Source organism: Salmo salar, chromosome ssa10 (assembly GCF_905237065.1).
Source record: "Salmo salar chromosome ssa10, Ssal_v3.1, whole genome shotgun sequence".
NCBI classification, from domain to species: Eukaryota; Metazoa; Chordata; class Actinopteri; order Salmoniformes; family Salmonidae; genus Salmo; species Salmo salar.
The window spans coordinates 111,516,139-111,535,494 of record NC_059451.1 but is presented as its reverse complement, the minus strand read 5'-3'; the positions used below and the strand labels follow the sequence as shown (position 1 = coordinate 111,535,494).

The 19,356-nt window shown below is 46.7% G+C and overlaps 1 protein-coding gene across 7 annotated transcripts in view; it reads right to left on the bottom strand.

Annotated features, from left to right (window-relative positions):
• The window catches only part of LOC100380677 (receptor-type tyrosine-protein phosphatase beta), a 48,628-nt gene that overhangs the window by 18,575 nt on the left and 10,697 nt on the right, over positions 1-19,356 (bottom strand). For all 7 annotated transcript variants that reach the window (XM_045688434.1, XM_045688435.1, XM_045688437.1 and 4 more), the window contains 6 exons: positions 17,996-18,310; positions 17,452-17,712; positions 15,696-15,959; positions 14,283-14,558; positions 13,892-14,152; positions 12,680-12,946 (listed from right to left, as the gene is read on the bottom strand). In XM_045688434.1, the coding sequence (XP_045544390.1) occupies positions 12,680-12,946; positions 13,892-14,152; positions 14,283-14,558; positions 15,696-15,959; positions 17,452-17,712; positions 17,996-18,310 (1,644 nt within the window). The remainder of the gene's footprint in view (positions 1-12,679; positions 12,947-13,891; positions 14,153-14,282; positions 14,559-15,695; positions 15,960-17,451; positions 17,713-17,995; positions 18,311-19,356) is intronic.

Here is a 19,356-nt window from a genome sequence, read left to right as displayed (position 1 = left end):
TTGATGTTCTATGTTTTCTATTTCTATGTGGGTTTTCTAGTTTTTTTATGTCTATGTTACTTTTGTCAATGACCTCCAATCAGAGGCAGCTGTTTGTTGTTTTCTCTGATTGGAGGCCATATTTAAGTGTTTGTTTTCACTTATTTTTGTGGGTGGTTATTTCCTTGTATAGTCTGAGCACCTTACAGGACTGTTTTTCGGCGTTTGTTTTGTATGAGTATTCTTTTTCCCTTCTAAATAAAAAGAAGATGAGCACCTTAAACGCTGCATATTGGTCCGATGATTTCTCCTCCTCAGACGACGAACTTTATGACACCTTGATTCAGTGTCATTTTGATTATGCTTGCTCTGCTTGGTATAGTGGGTTATCAAAAAAGCTGAAAAAGATAATGCAGGTCATGCAAAATAATGTTATCAGGTATATGCTGAATGTCCCCCCTAGGACCCACATAGGGGTACAGGAGTTCCGGGAGGTGGGCTTGTTGCCTTTGGAGTCCAGAGTAGACCAACTTAAATTTAATCATATGTATGACATCTTAAATGATCGTGCCCCAGGTTACATGAAAAACCACATTAATATGGTCTATAACCAACACAGTCACAATACCAGAGCTAGTGTTATGTCTTCTAAAATCCCAAGAGTAAACAGTACTGCGAGGAGCACGTTTTTCCATACAGGCATGTGTCTATGGAATAGCCTCCCCTTGGAGATCAAGCAAATAAAACGTAAAAATAGCTTTAAAAGCAGGTAAAGTTTTTCATTTGGACCAGGTTGTCTAAGTAAGAGAAACCACTCCACTGCTCCTTGTGCCCCCCTACCGCTGGTCAGATGTATTATTTGAAGGATCGGTATGATGTGCAATTAATAGATTATTTTAATGTGAAATGAAAATGGTTGATTTTTAAGGTTAAGGTGAAGTGCAGAGAATAGTGCCACTTTTTAGGATGTCAATATAAATGAATGTATTTATCGTTGTTAGTAATTTTGTCTTGTCTTTTAATCATTATATGTGTTATTGTTTTTACCATCGAGGACCACTTTGGAAACAAGCGTTTTAATTAATACTTTCAAGTGATATCCTCTGGGTCCACATTGTACATTTTGTTGTATATGTCTGCTGCCCAAAATAAATAAAATAAAATTCAATTCAATAATTGGGCTAATAACTCACTAACTAGCAAAGAATATCAACAAATGTGAACTGATCTGAAAAGCGCATTCACTCACGGGTGATTGAAAGACCACTTGTGGCCTACCCCCGCCAATAAAATTGTACTCCCTTGCACTCTGGCTCTGACTACAATAAAATCACAGACTAAATCTTGCGAAGTTAGATTTGCTTTCATTTGTTGCATTGAAAAAGGGCTGATATAATGTTGATTTGATCACAGAAAAAACTTTGATCTATATAGTGCAAAGTAATGGGGCAAACTCAGTGAAGTTCAATCTCTTGCATCTCTGCACGGCCTGGCATTTCTTCTGCCTGGCAGTTTTGGTGGAGGAGCACGGCCACGCACATGCGCAGTTTAGAGGGAACATTGGGTGTAGACCTGCCACGCCCTGACCATAGAGAGCCCTTGGTTCTCTATGGTGTTTAGATCAGAGCATGACTAGGGGGGTGGTCTAGTTTTCCTATTTCTATGTTGGTGTGCTTGGTATGGTTCCCAATTAGAGGCAGCTGATTATCGTTGTCTCTAATTGGGGATCATATTTAAGTTCTCCATTGTTCCCACCTGGGTTGTGGGATATTGTTTGTGTTGGTGCTTGTGTCACCACGTAGTCATGTTGTGTTGCTTGTTTATTGTTTTGGTTAAAGAAATGTCACTTTAAATAAATATGTGGAACTCAACAAACGCTGAGCCTTGGTCCGTCTCTTACAACAACTGTGACAAGACCTATATCATTGGTTAGGCCTACCCTACAGCTGTGTGGACTAATAATTGTTGTGATGCCATAATAGGTATGCTCATAGAATTAAAATTTTCAAGGGATTCTAACTCTAAGGAGATACATTTTCATTGACTATCATGTGTTCAAAACAAAATTGTCATAATTGTAATTCTCATGATAGGGTCTAGATTCTAACCGTTGTGTTGGAGTGCAGATTAGGCTACTCATAAAAGACATGAAGCAAATGAATGATCCAACAAATGGATGATCAAACCGTTTGAATTATTTGCCATTTCATCTCTTGAATAAGTAAGTTCTATCTACAGTGCATTCGGAAAGTATTCAGACCCTTTGACATTTACCACATTTTGTTAGTTACAGCCTTATTTTAACTCTACACACCTCATAACTCTACACACAATACCCCATAATGACAAATTCCACAAATTAACTTTTAACAAGGCACATCTGTTAATTGAAATGCATTCCAGGTGACTACCTCATGAAGCTGGTTGAGAGAATGCCAAGAGTGTGCAATGCTGTCATCAAGGCAAAGGGTGGCTACTTTGAAGAATCTCAAATATAAAATATATTTTGATTTGTTTAACAGTTTTTGGGTTACTACATGATTCCATATGTGTTATTTCATAGTTTTGATGTCTTCACTATTATTCTACAATTTTAAAATAAAGAAAAACCCTGGACTGAGTCGATGTGTCCAAACTTTTGACTGGTACTGTATATTGCATTGATTGTTTTGCCTCACCAGGTTGTCCACATACAAGACAGTCATCATGGACTGTTTCTGTTTGCCTGGTCCAAAGAGACTAAAACTCCTTACTGTACTAAGAGCTTCATTTTTTATGCAACTTATTTTAGGTTTAATTAATTATTATGTATCCGTTTTATAAGCTCTGAGCATCATCATTGTTGTGCAATTTTATGCTACAATATTTGGTACTAGAGCATGGTTTCTTTATTTTCCTTTTGAACATGGTCTTCTCCTTCCATACATTAAACATTTTTCCTAGCCACCGTGCTTCTACATCTGCATTGTTGCTGTTTGGGGTTTTAGGCTGGGTTTCTGTATAGCACTTTGTGACATCTGCTGATGTAAAAAGGGCTTTATAAATAAATGTGATTGATTGATTGATAATCTTGTTCAGAGGCAGTCCAACAAGTCTCAGAATGAGGTTCTCCTAAGAGATAAGGTAACTCTGATGGGGAAGGCCATCAAAGTCCTCAAGAGTGACCAGGACACCATGATGGCCAGAAGAAACAGCAGAAGATGAGGAGCTGCAGCAGAACAGCCAATGGAAGCAGGAGAATGACAACCAGCATCTCTGTGTGGTCATTAGAAGGCTGGAGGACAAGGTGGACTTGGAGACCAAGGCACTCTGGACAGAGCTGAGGAGACTGGGAGAGTTCATTGAGGCAGTGAGATGACATTTCAAACAAAACTGAATGATAAGTCACGTTTATTTGACATTGGAAAAAGTTTATCCAACCCTGCTGAATTAAACTTTGGGACAATCGAAAGTGTGTTAGATGAATCAAACAGCTGATTAGTCCTATGCCATGTAACGGTATTTAACAAAACTGGAAATGGTTTACCATAATGCTGTCGTATCCCACAAAACAAGAATGGTGTGGAAAAAATGTACTCTTCAGGCTGCTTGAAACCTAATTGGGAATTCCCCATTCCAGTGCCCCCCACCGGCCAGCCTAGGCCCATGTCAGGACAGCACCAGCACTAAGCCCAACACCCTTGTGTCTACATGTCAGCTCTGCACCCAATCAGAGGGTGTCTCAGACAGGCAGCTCAGGTGTCCTCCAATCTGGCCAGAGACTTCACGGACGCTCTCCTGTCCTTCCTCCACTGGTTGATCCTCCCATGCCTATAACGCATTGGTTTCCTGATCTCTCTTCCTCCAAATGCCCCCTGCTGTTGCCACCTGCTATTCATGGGAGGCTCTACACAGACAGATCCTCAGACCCAGCCTTGAGACAGGAAAAGGACATTGATGAGATGATGAAAACAATAGAAGATGAGAGGGAAAAGGATAGGGTGGAGTTACTTGAGGAGGTGGAAAATGAGATGGAGAGGAAATGGAAGATGTTGCAGAGTCTCCAGCACATACAATCCAGAAAACAGAGCAGGAGAAGGTAAATATGATGAAGTCAATAGATGAGGAGAGGGAGAAGGATAGGATGGAGATACTTTTTTATTTCACCTTTATTTAACCAGGTTGGCCAGTTAAGAACAAGTTCTCATTTACAACTGCGACCTGGCCAAGATAAAACAAAGCAGTGCGACACAAACAACAACACAGAGTTACACATGGAATAAACAAACGTACAGTCAATAACACAATAGAAAAAATCTACATTGCAAATGAGGTAAGATTAGGGAGGTAAGGCAATAAATAGGCGGTAGTGGAGAAGTAATTACAATTTAGCAATTAAACACTGGAGTGATATATGTGCAGAAGATGAATGTGCAAGTAGAGATACTGGGGTGCAAAGGAGCAACAACAAAAAAATATCAATATGGGATGAGGCAGTTGGATGGGTTATTTACAGATGGGCTATGTACAGGTGCATTGATCGGTAAGCTGCTCTGACAGCTGATGCTTAAAGTTAGTGAGGGAGATATGACTCTCCAGCTTCAGTGATTTTTGCAATTTGTTCCAGTCATTGGCAGCAGAGAACTGGAAGGAAAGGCGGCCAAAGGAGGAATTGGCTTTGGGGGTGACCAGTGAAATATACCTCCTGGAGCGCGTGCTACAAGTGGGTGCTGCTATGGTGACCAGTGAGCTGAGATAAGGCGGGGCTTTACCTAGCAAAGAATTATAGATGACCTGGAGCCAGTGGGTCTGGCGACGGATATGAAGCGAGAGCCAGCCAACGAGAGCATAGAGGTCACAGTGGTGGGTAGTATATGGGGTTTTTGTGACAAAATGGATGGCACTGTGATAGACTGCAACCAATTTGCTGATTAGAGTGTTGGAGGATATTTTGTAAATGACATCGCCGAAGTCAAGGATTGGTAGGATATTCAGTTTTACGAGGGTATGTTTGGCAGCATGAGTGAAGGATGCTTGGTTGCGAAATAGGAAGCCGATTCTAGATTTAATTTTGGATTTGAGATGCTTAATGTGAGTCTGGAAGGAGAGTTTACAGTCTAACCAGACACCTAGATATTTGCAATTGTCCACATATTCTATGTCAGAACTGTAAAGAGTAGAGATGCTGGATGGGCGGGCAGGTGTGGGCAGCCATCGGTTGAAGAGCATGCATTAAGTTTTACTTGCATTTAAGAGCAGTTGGAGGCCACGGAAGGAGAGTTGTATGGCATTGAAGCTCGTCTGGAGGTTAGTTATCACAGTGTCCAAAGAAGGGCCAGAAGTATACAGAATGGTGTTGTCTGCGTAGAGATGGATCAGAGAATCACCAGCAGCAAAAGCGACATCATTGACGTATACAGAGAAAAGAGTCAGCCCGAGAATTGAACCCTGTGGCACCCCCATAGAGACTGCCAGAGGTCCGGACAACAGGCCCTCCGATTTGACACACTGAACGCTGTCTGAGAAGTAGTTGGTAAACCAGGCCAGGCAGTCATTTGAGAAACCAAGGCTGTTGAGTCTGCCAATAAGAATGTGGTGATTGACAGAGTCGAAAGCCTTGGCCAGGTCGATGAATACAGCTGCACAGTATTGTCTTTTATCGATGGCGGTTATGATATCGTTTAGGACCTTGAGTGTGGCTGTATGATAAGGGTACGGCTAAAGGCTATAAGAACTGGTCGCCTAGTGCGTTCGGAACAGAGAGTAAAAGGAGCAGGTTTCTGGGCGCGGAAGAATAGATTCAAGGCATAATGTACAGACAATGGTATGGTAGGATGTGAATACAGTGGAGGTGAACCTAGGCATTGAGTGACGATGAGAGAGGTTTTGTCTCTAGAGACATCATTTAGACCAGGTGAGGTCACTGCATGTGTGGAAGGTGAAACAAAAGGCCTAACTAAGGCATATTGAACAGGGCTGGAGGCTCTACAGTGAAATAAGACAATAAACACTAACCAAAACAGCAATGGACAAGACATATTGACATTAGGGAGAGGCATTCGTAGCCGAGTAATCATAGGGACCAGTGGGTAGCTGGGTGAGCTGGAGACATGGCGATTCGGACAGCTAGCGGGCTAGCAGAAGGGCCTTAGGGTGACGTCACGATGGAAGAAGTCTGTTGTAGCCCCCTTGGATGGTTACATCAGCAGACCAGTCGTGTTGGATCGGCAGGGCTCCGTGTAGGCAGTAAAAGGGTCCAGGCCTATTGTTAAAATAGGTATTGTAGCCCAAGAAATTGGCTGATGGTCCTCTTCAGCTAAAAGTCCGATATGCTCTAGCGCGCTAGCGGATGGGACTTCAGGGGATGTCGCGACGGAGGAGCCTGTTGAAACCCCTCGGGCATATTACATCGGTAGACCAGTCGTGATGGAATCGGCGGGGTTCTGTGTCTGCAGTAAAAGGGATCCAGGCCAATTGGCAAAATATGTATTGTAGCCCAAGGAGTGGCGGATGGACCTCTTCAGCTAGCCGGGAGATGGGCCTAGCACAAGGCTAGTTCCAGGCTCACTTGTGCTTGCTTCGGGACAGAGATCTTAGCCAGGGGGTAGCCACTCGGATAGCAGCTAGCTAGCTGCGATGATCCAGGTGAAAAGGTTAAGAGCTTGCTGTAGGAAACCGGAGATGTGGAGAACAAGTAGTCCGTTATCCGCTGGGTTGAATTGCGCTGTGCAGACTGACAGGAGTTGACCGGGTTAAGGTTAGCTGATGACCGCTAGCAGTGGCTAACTGACAACTAGCTAGTTAGCTAGCTAGCTTCTGTTGGGGGTTCCGGGTTCTAAAGTATAGAAAATAGCAGATCCATACCACATTGGGTGAGGCGGGTTGCAGGAAAGTATTTTAAAACTGAGGTTAAAAATATAAAAAATATATACTGCTCAAAAAAATAAAGGGAACACTTAAACAACACATCCTAGATCTGAATGTAATGAATAATCTTATTAAATACTTTTTTCTTTACATAGTTGAATGTGCTGACAACAAAATCACACAAAAATAATCAATGGAAATCCAATTTATCAACCCATGGAGGTCTGGATTTGGAGTCACACTCAAAATTAAAGTGGAAAACCACACTACAGGCTGATCCAACTTTGATGTAATGTCCTTAAAACAAGTCAAAATGAGGCTCAGTAGTGTGTGTGGACTCCACGTGCCTGTATGACCTCCCTACAACGCCTGGGCATGCTCCTGATGAGGTGGCGGATGGTCTCCTGAGGGATCTCCTCCCAGACCTGGACTAAAGCATCCGCCAACTCCTGGACAGTCTGTGGTGCAACCTGGCATTGGTGGATGGAGCGAGACATGATGTCCCAGATGTGCTCAATTGGATTCAGGTCTGGGGAACGGGCGGGCCAGTCCATAGCATCAATGCCTTCCTCTTGCAGAACTGCTGACACACTCCAGCCACATGAGGTCTAGCATTGTCTTGCATTAGGAGGAACCCAGGGCCAACTGCACCAGCATATGGTCTCACAAGGGGTCTGAGGATCTCATCTCGGTACCTAATGGCAGTCAGGCTACCTCTGGCAAGCACATGGAGGGCTGTGCGGCCCCCCAAAGAAATGCCACCCCACACCATGACTGACCCATCACCAAACCGGTCATGCTGGAGGATGTTGCAGGCAGCAGAACGTTCTCCACGGCGTCTCCAGACTCTGTCACGTCTGTCACGTTCTCAGTGTGAACCTGCTTTCATCTGTGAAGAGCACAGGGCGCCAGTGGCGAATTTGCCAATCTTGGTGTTTTCTGGCAAATGCCAAACGTCCTGCACGGTGTTGGGCTGTAAGCACAACCCCCACCTGTGGACGTCGGGCCCTCATACCACCCTCATGGAGTCTGTTTCTGACCGTTTGAGCAGACACATGCACATTTGTAGCCTGCTGGAGGTCATTTTGCAGGGCTCTGGCAGTGTTTCTCCTGCTCCTCCTTGCACAAAGGCGGAGGTAGCGGTCCTGCTGCTGGGTTGTTGCCCTCCTACGGCCTCCTCCACATCTCCTGATGTACTGGCCTGTCTCCTGGTAGTGCCTCCATGCTCTGGACACTACGCTGACAGACACAGCAAACCTTCTTGCCACAGCTCGCATTGATGTGCCATCCTGGATGAGCTGCACTACCTGAGCCACTTGTGTGGGTTGTAGACTCCGTCTCATGCTACCACTAGAGTGAAAGCACCGCCAGCATTCAAAAGTAACCAAAACATCAGCCAGGAAGCATAGGAACTGAGAAGTGGTCTGTGGTCCCCACCTGCAGAACCACTCCTTTATTGGGGGTGTCTTGCTAATTGCCTATAATTTCCACCTGTTGTCTATTCCATTTGCACAACAGCATGTGAAATGTATTGTCAATCAGTGTTGCTTCCTAAGTGGACAGTTTGATTTCACAGAAGTGTGATTGACTTGGAGTTACATTGTGTTGTTTAAGTGTTCCCTTTATTTTTTTGAGCAGTGTATATGAAATATATACAAAGGGGAAAAAATATATGTACACGGGATACGACAAGACAAAGACAAAGACGTCTGAACTGCTACGCCATTTTGTAAACATCATCACAACCTCATACTTGAATTGGATTTAAGATTGGTGGAGACATTTGACAAAGAGATAAAGAAAGGAAAAGAGAGGATGAAGATCCTGGAGAAGTTGGGGAAGGAAAAGAAAAGGTGGAAAAACTTAGGTTGGTGGAAGAAAAAAACTAAGAGAAAGAGATGATTAAGAACCTGGAGAAGGAGAGAAAATAAACAGAAAAGGAGGAGAAATGTAAATTGGAAGAAGAGAAAAAGGAGATATTGAAGATCCTTGAGAATGAGATTAAGGAACAACAACTTGAAGAGAAATGTAGGTTTGAAGCAGAAAAGGAGAGAATAAAGAACCTGGAGAAGGAGGAGAAATAAAAAGAAAAGGAGTAGAAACTTCAACCGGAGGAAGAGAAAAAGAAAGAATAGGAGAGGATAAAGAACCTGGAGAAGGAGAAGAGAAAGGGAAGAAAAGGTTGGCTGAAGCTGAGAAAAGATTATCTGATGCTGAGAAAAAGGTTCAAAAGCAGGAATAGAAAATAGCGGACTTGTGAGGCATCTGTTTCTCAAACTAGACACTCTAATGTACTTGTGCTCTTGCTCAGTTGTGCACCGGGGCCTCCCACTCCTCTTTCTATTCTGGTTAGAGCCAGTTTGAGCTGTTCTGTGACGGGAGTAGTACACAGCGTTGTACGAGATCTTCAAATACTTGGCAATTTCTCGTATGGAATAGCATTCATTTCTCAGAACAAGAATAGACTGACGAGTTTCAGAATAAAGTTCTTTGTTTCTGGCCATTTTGAGCCTGTAATCAAACCCACAAATGCTGATGCTCCAGAAACTCAACCAGTCTAAAGAAAGCCAGTTATTGTCACGACAGCTGTTGGCTGTCGTCAAAGCGTTGAAGACGTGGAGACATTGGCTTGAGGGGGCTAAACACCCTTTAATAATCTGGACTGACCACCGCAATCTGGAGTACATCCGGGCAGCGAGGAGACTGAATCCTCGTCAGGCAAGGTGGGCCATGTTTTTCACCCGTTTTGTTTTCACCCTTTCTTACAGACCAGGTTCCCAGAATGTGACGGCAGACGCACTGTCCCGGCTGTATGACACAGAGGAGCGGCCCATGGATCCTACCTCCATACTCCCGGCCTCCTGCCTGGTGGTGACGGTAGTGTGGGAGCTGGACGCGGACATTGAGCAGGCGTTACGTGCAGAGCCCGCTCCCCTCCAGTGTCCCGCTGGGCGTCTGTACGTTCCGTCTGCTGTCTGTGACCGGCTGATCTATTGGGCTCACACGTCCCCCTCCTCTGGTCATCCAGGGATCGGTCGGACAGTGCGCTGTTTGAGTGGGAAGTACTGGTGGTCCACCTTGGCTAAGGACGTGAGGGTTTATGTTTCCTCCTGCTCGGTGTGCACCCAGTGTAAGGCTCCTAGGCACCTGCCCAGAGGTAAGCTACACCCCTTACCCGTTCCACAACGGCCTTGGTCGCACCTGTCGATTGATTTTCTTACCGATCTCCTCCCTCACAGGGTAACACCACGATCCTGGTCGTTGTGGACCATTTCATGTCAAGTCCTGCCGTCTCCTCCCTCTGCCCGGTCTCCCTACGGCCCTACAGACTGCGGAGGCTTTGTTTACGCACGTCTTCCGGCACTACAGGGTGCCTGAGGATATAGTATCTGATCGAGGTCCCCAGTTCACTTCGAGGGTCTGGAGGGCGTTCATGGAACGTCTGGGGGTCTCGATCAGCCTCGGTTTCACCCCGAGAGTAATGGGCAGGTGGAGAGAGTGAACCAGGATGTGGGTAGGTTTCTGCGGTCTTATTGCCAGGACCAGCCAGGGGAGTGGGCGGCATTCGTGCCCTGGGCCGAGATGGCTCAGAGCTCGCTCCGCCACTACTCCACTAACCCTTCCCCCTTCCAGTGCGTACTGAGGTACCACCCGGTTCTGGCGCCTTGGCATCAGAGTCAGACCGAGGCTCCTGCGGTGGACGACTGATTCAGGCGCACGGAGGAGACATGGGACGCCGCCCATGTTCACCTCCAGCGGGCCGTGCTGCACCAGAAAACCAGCGCAGACCGTCACCGCAGTGAGGCCCCGGTGTTCGCACCGGGTCTGGCTCTCGACTCAAAACCTGCCCCTCCGCCTGCCCTGCCGGAAGCTGGGTCCGCGATTTGTGGGGCCATTTAAAGTCCTGAGGAGACTGAACGAGGTTAGTTACAGGTTACAGCTTCCCCCCGATTACCGTATTAACCCCTCGTTCCATGTGTCTCTCCTCAGGCCGGTGGTGGCTGGCCCGCTCCAGGAGTCTGAGGTGCGGGCGGTTCCTCCGCCCCCTCTGGACATCAAGGGGGCCCCGGCGTACTCCATTCGCTCCATACTGGATTTGAGGCGTCGGGCGAGGGGCCTTCAGTACCTCATGGAGTGGGAGGGGTACGGACCGGAGGAGAGGTGCTGGGTCCTGGTGGAGGACGTGTTGGACCCTTCAATGCTGCGGGAGTTCCACCGTCTCCGGCCGGATCGCCCTGCGCCTCGCCCTCCGGGTCGTCCCCGAGGCCAGTGTCGGCGCGCTGCTGGAGCCGCGCGTCAAGGGGGGGTAGTGTCATGACTTCCGCCGAGGTCGGTCCCTCTCCTTGTTCGGGCGGCGTTCGGCGGTCGACGTCACTGGTCTTCTAGCCATCGCCGATCCACCTTTCATTTTCCATTTGTTTTGTCTTGTTTTCCCACACACCTGGTTTGCATTCCCTCATTACTCGTCTTGCATATAACCCTCTGTTTCCCCCCATGTCTGTGTGTGGAATTGTTATGTGTAAATGTATGTGTACTCCAGGCTGGTTTGCGCCGGGTTATTGTAATTCGTGTGTGGTTAGTTTTCTGAGTGCCGTGTTTTGTTCGCCTCAATAAAGGGCTCCGTTTGCTACGCATTTCTGCTCTCCTGCGCCTGACTTCCCTGCAGCCAGTTATGCCCTCCTTTACAGTTATATTGCTTATTTAATCAGGATAACAGTTTTCAGTTGTGCTGCCATAATTGCAAAAGTGTTTTCTAATGAGCCTTTAAAAATGATCAACTTAGATTAGCTAACATAACGTGCCATTGGAACACAGGAGTGATGGTTGCTGATAATAGGCCTCTGTACGCCTATGTAGATATTCCATAACAAATCTGACGTTTCCAGCTACAATAGTCATTTACAACATTAACAATGTATTTCTGATCAATTTGATGTTATTTTAATGGACAAAAGACGTGCTTTTCTTTCAAAAAGAAGGACATTTCTAAGTGAGCCCAAACTTTTGAACGGTAGTGTATATATAAAGGATTAGATGCATCAGCAAAACCCACCATTATGCCCAGTGAGGAAGTATCTTTAAGAAATGTATATTCTTTATTCATTTAAATGAAAACGTTCTCAGATTAATGTAGCTGGAATTCAACAAGCCAAAAAAAGACCCCCATCCTTTTCCGTTCATGATGGGAAGTCTTTGAAAGGAAGACCTTGACATGTTTGTTGAGTAGTCGCTGTAAGGTTCTGTATTTATTTTCTTAGTCAACCTTGTGTTCTTTCGTTGTGTTCTTGAACGTAGCCCTATCTTTCATTTTTGTTCATTGATTTCACCTGTGTTAGTTACTCACAAGGTCTCATCAGCTCCTTATTTAGTTGAGTTCATTCTGTTTGTGCCTTTGTGAGGTATTGGTCGTTTTGACTCTACTAAGCCTTATCCTAGCTCGTTTGTGAGAACCAGTCCAGTCTTAGTTTTGATTTACCTGCCTGTTTGCCTACCTGTGTTTGACCATTGCCTGCCTGTGACCACGATTCCTGCCTTCTGCTTAATAAACACCTGCCGCGCTCTGCGCGTGAATCTACACCTTTTTCTTTCCTGAATATTCATGAGGCGGTGGTTCCTAGAAATTCCTGTCGCATCAGATAAAAGCTAAGAGTTCTGAATAATATCCTGTCAATCCTAAATATAATAAAATACATTATTTTGCATACTGGTGTTTGTCACACAAAAACAGTTAAAACTGTCAATGCCCTTTAACTGAATTCATGTGTGATAGCTAAACATTATTTTAAAATGTATCTATTTTAACATTATATATTTAAAGTAGGCTACATATGTCAGTAATCATAAAGTTGTCTACCTGTGCGTCCCTCTGCCACGCTCTGCCTGGAGGCTTGTCCTGCTCTGATGGTGGTTACTACCACCCTGTAGAGGGCTCCAGGCTTCAGGGCCAGGAAGCTGTAGGCCATGGTGTGGGCTGGGGCACTCTCGTTCTTGATCACGCTGCTGTCATGGATGAGCAGCACATGGTATGAGTCCAGCTCTCCGGCTGCCCGCTCCCACTGCGTCTGGAGGCTGTCCGTGCTGCCACTGTTGGTCACACGCAGACTGGTCACTTGCGCTGGGGCTGGGAGTAGAGAGAGAGAGAGAGAGAGAGAGGCCATCAGAGATGTGAGACATTACAGAGAAATTGAGATAATAAAGAGTCATTGAGTCAGAGACACAGCATCAGTTCTGTTAATGGGGGAAAGCTCATGATTATATGACTACAACAACTCTGTTACAGTATATGACTACAAAACCTGTATGGAGCAATGTTGTAGTGCAAAAATATTCAACTCTTACCCTACTAGGTCTGTTATACCTGATAATGAATTGCATTCACCTGGTCCCAGGTCTAAATCAGTCCCTGATTAGAGGGTAAGAATTTGGGCTCCCGAGTGGCACAGCGGTCTAAGGCACTGCATCTCAGTGCTAGAGGCATCACTAGGGGAAAGGGGGATACCTAGTCAGTGGTCCAACTGAATGTATTCAACTGAAATGTGTCTTCCGCATTTAACCCAATCCCTCTGAATCAGAGAGGTGCAGGGGGCTGCCTTAATGGTCATCCACGTCTTCGGTGCCAGGGGAACAGTGGGTTAACTGCTTTGCTCAGGGGCAGAACGACAGATTTTACCTTGTCAGCACGGGGATTCGATCCAGCAACCTAACCTTCCGTTTACTGGCTCAATGCTCTAACCACTAGGCTACCTGCCGCCCATACAGACCCTGGTTCGATTCCAGGCTGTACCACAACTGGCCGTGATTGGGAGTCCCATAGGGCGGCGCACAATTGGCCCAGCGTCGTCCGGGCTAGGGTTTGGCCGGGTTAGGCAGTCATTGTAAACAAGATTTTGTTCTTAACTGGCTTGCCTAGTAAAATAAATAAAATTAAAATAAGAAAGAAAGAAAAAACGCTGTGGAATTGACTTCGAGGTCCAGAGTTGAGTTTGAGAGTTCTAGTGTCTAGTCTAGAACATAAACATACTGGGGGAAAAAACATTATTCATATCCCTTTGGAACCGTGACTCACTGGTTCGTCCAATCACTGAAGTCGAGCTGTTTAGGCCCCCACTGTTAGTCGTGACAGCGATGGCGTACTGGCGTCCGGGTGTGAGGACGTTGAAGGTGCACTCCCTGGCATCACGGCACAGTGTCCTCTGGGACACGACGGTGTTCCCCTGTCTCAGGACCACAGTGTACCCGTCCCACTCCCCTACGGGGAGAGACCACTGCACGCTCAGAGACGTCTCATCACTGTGACAGACGACCAGCTGCTGGACAGGCCGAGGTGCTGAGAGAGAGGGAGAGAATTAGTCAAGTATTTTAAGAGCCATCCTACATGGTTTCGATATAATTTGACCCATAAAAACATTCCACATATACACCAAGCTTAGCATCAAAATATTTGTAATGTAACTTACCAAGCATTCCTTGGCAGTGAGAAATGTTGCCAAACGGGCCAGCCTCCACCATGATCTGAGCTGTGTAAAGCCTGCCAGGCACCAGCCCCAGGGAAGCCCCAGAGAAGGAGTACTGTCTCACTGGCCTGCTTAGTGTCTCATTGACCAGAGCCACTGTGGCATTCATTAGCAGGATGCGGTAGTTCTCCCATTCCCCTCTAGGTGGTGACCATGTCATCTTCAGAGTGCTGCCGTCACTGAGGCCCACCATGGTCAATTGAGACACCTTGTCTGGCACTGGGGAAGGGAGAGAGGAGGCAGTGTAAAGGGAGGAGGGAGAGAGGAGGCAGTGTAAAGGGAGGAGGGAGAGAGGAGGCAGTGTAAAGGGAGGAGGGAGAGAGGAGGCAGTGTAAAGGGAGGAGGGAGAGAGGAGGCAGTGTAAAGGGAGAAGGGAGAGAGGAGGCAGTGTAAAGGGAGGAGGGAGAGAGGAGGCAGTGTAAAGGGAGGAGGGAGAGAGGAGGCAGTGTAAAGGGAGGAGGGAGAGAGGAGGCAGTGTAAAGGGAGGAGGGAGAGAGGAGGCAGTGTAAAGGGAGAAGGGAGAGAGGAGGCAGTGTAAAGGGAGGAGGGAGAGAGGAGGCAGTGTAAAGGGAGGAGGGAGAGAGGAGGCAGTGTAAAGGGAGGAGGGAGAGAGGAGGCAGTGTAAAGGGAGGAGGGAGAGAGGAGGCAGTGTAAAGGGAGGAGGGAGAGAGGAGGCAGTGTAAAGGGGAGGAGGGAGAGAGGAGGCAGTGTAAAGGGAGGAGGGAGAGAGGAGGCAGTGTAAAGGGAGGAGGGAGAGAGGAGGCAGTGTAAAGGGAGGAGGGAGAGAGGAGGCAGTGTAAAGGGAGGAGGGAGAGAGGAGGCAGTGTAAAGGGAGGAGGGAGAGAGGAGGCAGTGTAAAGGGAGGAGGGAGAGAGGAGGCAGTGTAAAGGGAGGAGGGAGAGAGGAAGCAGTATAAAGGGAGGCGGGAGAGAGGAGGCAGTGTAAAGGGAGGAGGGAGAGAGGAGGCAGTGTAAAGGGAGAAGGGAGAGAGGAGGCAGTGTAAAGGGAGGAAGAAGAGAGGAGGCAGTGTAAAGGGAGGAGGGAGAGAGGGGGAAGTGTAAAGGGAGGAGGGAGAGAGGAGGCAGTGTAAAGGGAGGAGGGAGAGAGGAGGCAGTGTAAAGGGAGGAGGGAGAGAGGAGGCAGTGTAAAGGGAGGAGGGAGAGAGAGGTTAATAGAGGTGTTCAATCAGCCAGATCTTCATTGAAGATGCATATGTGAAGTTACGGATTGTGGTGCACATTAGTATTTCCTGGCTTTTGACCAGCCCTAAATTTTCACTTAAAACAGTTTTGATATGGAACTAGATAGACATAAACTTAATCTGAGGTATGACATTGACCCTCCAGAATAACTTACCAGTTCTGCCCATGGTCACAGCCTCAGTCATCTGCTCTCCGACCTTTGACCTTATAGACAACTGATAGGATCGTCCAGGGGTCAGGCCGCTGAAGACCACCTCTGTGGCATTGGGTGGCAGCGTCCTGTCCTGATCGGCTGAACCCAGGGTTGCAAGGGAGACCAGGTATGCATCCACGCTGCCCATAGCTGTGACCCAGGAGGCCCTCAATGAGTCCAGACTGCCGTTGTTCTCCAAGAGGAGGTCTGACACCGCCGCGGGGACTAGGGGAAGAAAAACAACACGTGACAGAGTCTGGTCTAGTGGGAGCACTGCTGACTGCGGGCGACACATCCCTCTTAGCCATTTCCATTTGAGGGGGAGTTTCAGAAACCTGAAAAGAGGGACTTTTTTATTCCGGTTTTTGAAGTTGATTGAGAGGGATGTATTAGAGGGAGGTGACAGCAGGTCTTTTTAGACACTGACACCTTTCGAGGACAATTGTTCCTGTCCAACTCGAAGGACCATAAAAAAATAAATATTCTAGCATTGTGTTCAGTGGCTGTGCAGTGTATTACTGGCTAGCCGTATTTGTATGGTGGGTTGGGAGTGGAAGGAAGGCCTTGATTGGCAAGCCAGCTGCAGACAGAGGAAGGGAAGGGTGGGATAGAGAAGCCTAAAATATCTTGGAAACAACGACAGACAGAGAGCATGGCCATGGTGGTGGTAGTGACTGTATAAAGAGAAGGGTGCAGTGTTGGAAAGTTAAACAAAGCCCTGCAAACTAAGCCAGATTAATGTGTGAGAAACATTCCACCCTGAACCTGTATTAAACTCAGTGACATTGAAGCCCTAGGAACTCTACTCCTCCTTGCTGCATAACAAAAGCTAAGCAGGAGTAGACTTGGTTAGTGGTTGGATGGGTGAACACTTCAACCAAAAGAATTATCAGTCTTACTATTCCAACAGGTGAATTTCAGAGTCCCTACCATAATATCTGTGAGGACTGTCACAACTTGTTACCTTACCCCCCAAACAGAACTAGCATGACATTTCCTCTGTGACTGCTACCTTACCTCCCAAACATAACTAGCATGACACATTTCCTCTGTGACTTTTACCTTACCTCCCAAACATAACTAGCATGACACATTTCCTCTGTGACTTTTACCTTACCTCCCAAACATAACTAGCATGACACATTTCCTCTGTGACTTCTACCTTACCTCCCAAACATAACTAGCATGACACATTTCCTCTGTGACTGCTACCTTACCTCCCAAACATAACTAGCATGACACATTTCCTCTGTGACTGCTACCTTACCTCCCAAACATAACTAGCATGACACATTTCCTCTGTGACTTCTACCTTACCTCCCAAACATAACTAGCATGACACATTTCCTCTGTGACTGCTACCTTACCTCCCAAACATAACTAGCATGACACATTTCCTCTGTGACTTCTACCTTACCTCCCAAACATAACTAGCATGACACATTTCCTCTGTGACTGCTACCTTACCTCCCAAACATAACTAGCATGACACATTTCCTCTGTGACTTCTACCTTACCTCCCAAACATAACTAGCATGACACATTTCCTCTGTGGCTGTTACCTTACCTCCCAAACATAACTAGCATGACACATTTCCTCTGTGACTGCTGTCTTACCTCCCAAACATAACTAGCATGACACATTTCCTCTGTGACTGCTGTCTTACCTCCCAAACATAACTAGCATGACACATTTCCTCTGTGGCTGTTACCTTACCTGTGACTGCTTGTTTGTAGACAGCGTTCTGAAGGCCTCCAGCCTCAGTCACCACAGTGACAGTGTACAGTGTCCCAGGCAAAAGGTCATTAAGGATGTGGGAGGTGACACTACTCTTCAGGGTGACGTTCCTGACCAGGCTGCCCTGCTGCTCCCTCAGCAGCACTCTGAAACGCTCTCTCCTGCCTGGACCGGGCTGCCAAGAAACACTCAGGCTGTTGGAGGAGGCCAAGAGCTGGAGGCTGCTGATGGCTGAAGGAGCTGGGGGAAAAATACAAAGTGGTCAATGCCAGTGAGCAGCTTGTTGATGTCTAACAAAGTAACAAAGTAGATCAGGGATTTCTATGTTATCCAAGTCCAACAAACATGGAGGCACTGAAGTGAGTATAGGAATAGGGGTATGGTAGAATGACAGTAGAATATCGTACACAATTTGTTTATTATAAATATCAGGTGGACGGCACATTGGGTGTAGAAGACCTGAAAATGACATGCAAATAGAGGACCAGTGAAACCACATAACAACAGCAAGATGGTCCCTCACCTGTGGTTGCAGTGGCCAGCACAGGTGGGGCAGTTTTATTCCCAGCTATTGCCACCAGGCTGAGGCCATAGAGGGTGCCAGGGGTGAGGGCGGTAAAGCCTGACTGAGGGACGGCAGTGCCCATGATGCGAGTATTGCGGGTTGCTCCTGTTTTAGTGTCCTGTAGTGTGAGCTCATACCAGTCGACCAGCCCGCGAGAGCGAGGCCAGGATACATGCAGGCCTGGGGAGCCACCATGACCCTGACTAGGACTCTTATACTGAGCTGCCTGGACCTGGTCTGGTAGGGCGTCCAACCTGGATGGACTAACCGGATCTGGGGGAAGGAGAGAGAGAGAGAGAGAGAGAGAGAGAGAGAGAGAGAAAGTGAAAGAAAGAGAGAGAGAAAGGGGGAGAGAGAATAGAGGAAGGAGAGAAAGACAGAGAAAAAGACAGAGAGAATGTGTTAGTATTTTTGCTCTAAATAATATGATAGACAACAAAGACATCCTTTAAACAAGTGGCCAAGGGGCCAGCATCTTGCCAATATTATATAAACCTCAATTAAACATCTTGATATTATACAACTAGGAGAAAAGTTAATGAAGAATATCTGTATCCTGTCTTTGTGCTTCACTGAAAGCCCGTGGTGGCTGCCTGCGATGGAGCAGAGCGATAAGATTGTTTTGGTTCTTTAAAGAATGTGACGATTCGCTGGGAGACCTGCGTGCATCTTGAGCGAGAGAGCGAGCTTTGACAGGAAACGACAAAAACAAAGACCAAATGGAGAGAGGAGCAGAACAGGGTAAGTGGTGCCCCCCACAGCTCAGCAAATAACTTTGACCCTTTCTTCATAATGCTTCCCCTCTGAGGGCCCTTCAGAGCAACCCCAGGAATCACATTGGCTAATCAGCAAAACCCCAAGGACATTTTCCGTCCAATCCTAGAGCCACACTGGGGCCCTTTACAAGACCACTACTGTATTACACAGTAACTACTTTGTATCTGTAAATATTTAAAAAATACTGGATAAAGTCCAAGTGATTTGGCAACCACTGAACTGTTAATCTTGAGGATTTCATCCTTCGTAGGCTACTGTCAAAAATTGAAATTTCAAGGTCCACACACACAAAGACCCAAGAAAAAAAATCTCGGCCACACTTTGAATGGAAAGTTCTGGAGTGCACTGTAGTCTAATCTATTTGTCCCATGAAAACAAAACATGGAGGCCTCCTGTATCCGTTAGTACAAAGAAACAATGCTTGGCGGGAAGTGGCTCTGGGGAGAAGGAGAGCTGTCTGGAAACAAACACTTAAGATTAGATGCTCTGCATTGTTACTGACCTCTACTGTTACAACCTTAGGTGATTGGAGCAGCAGTGTG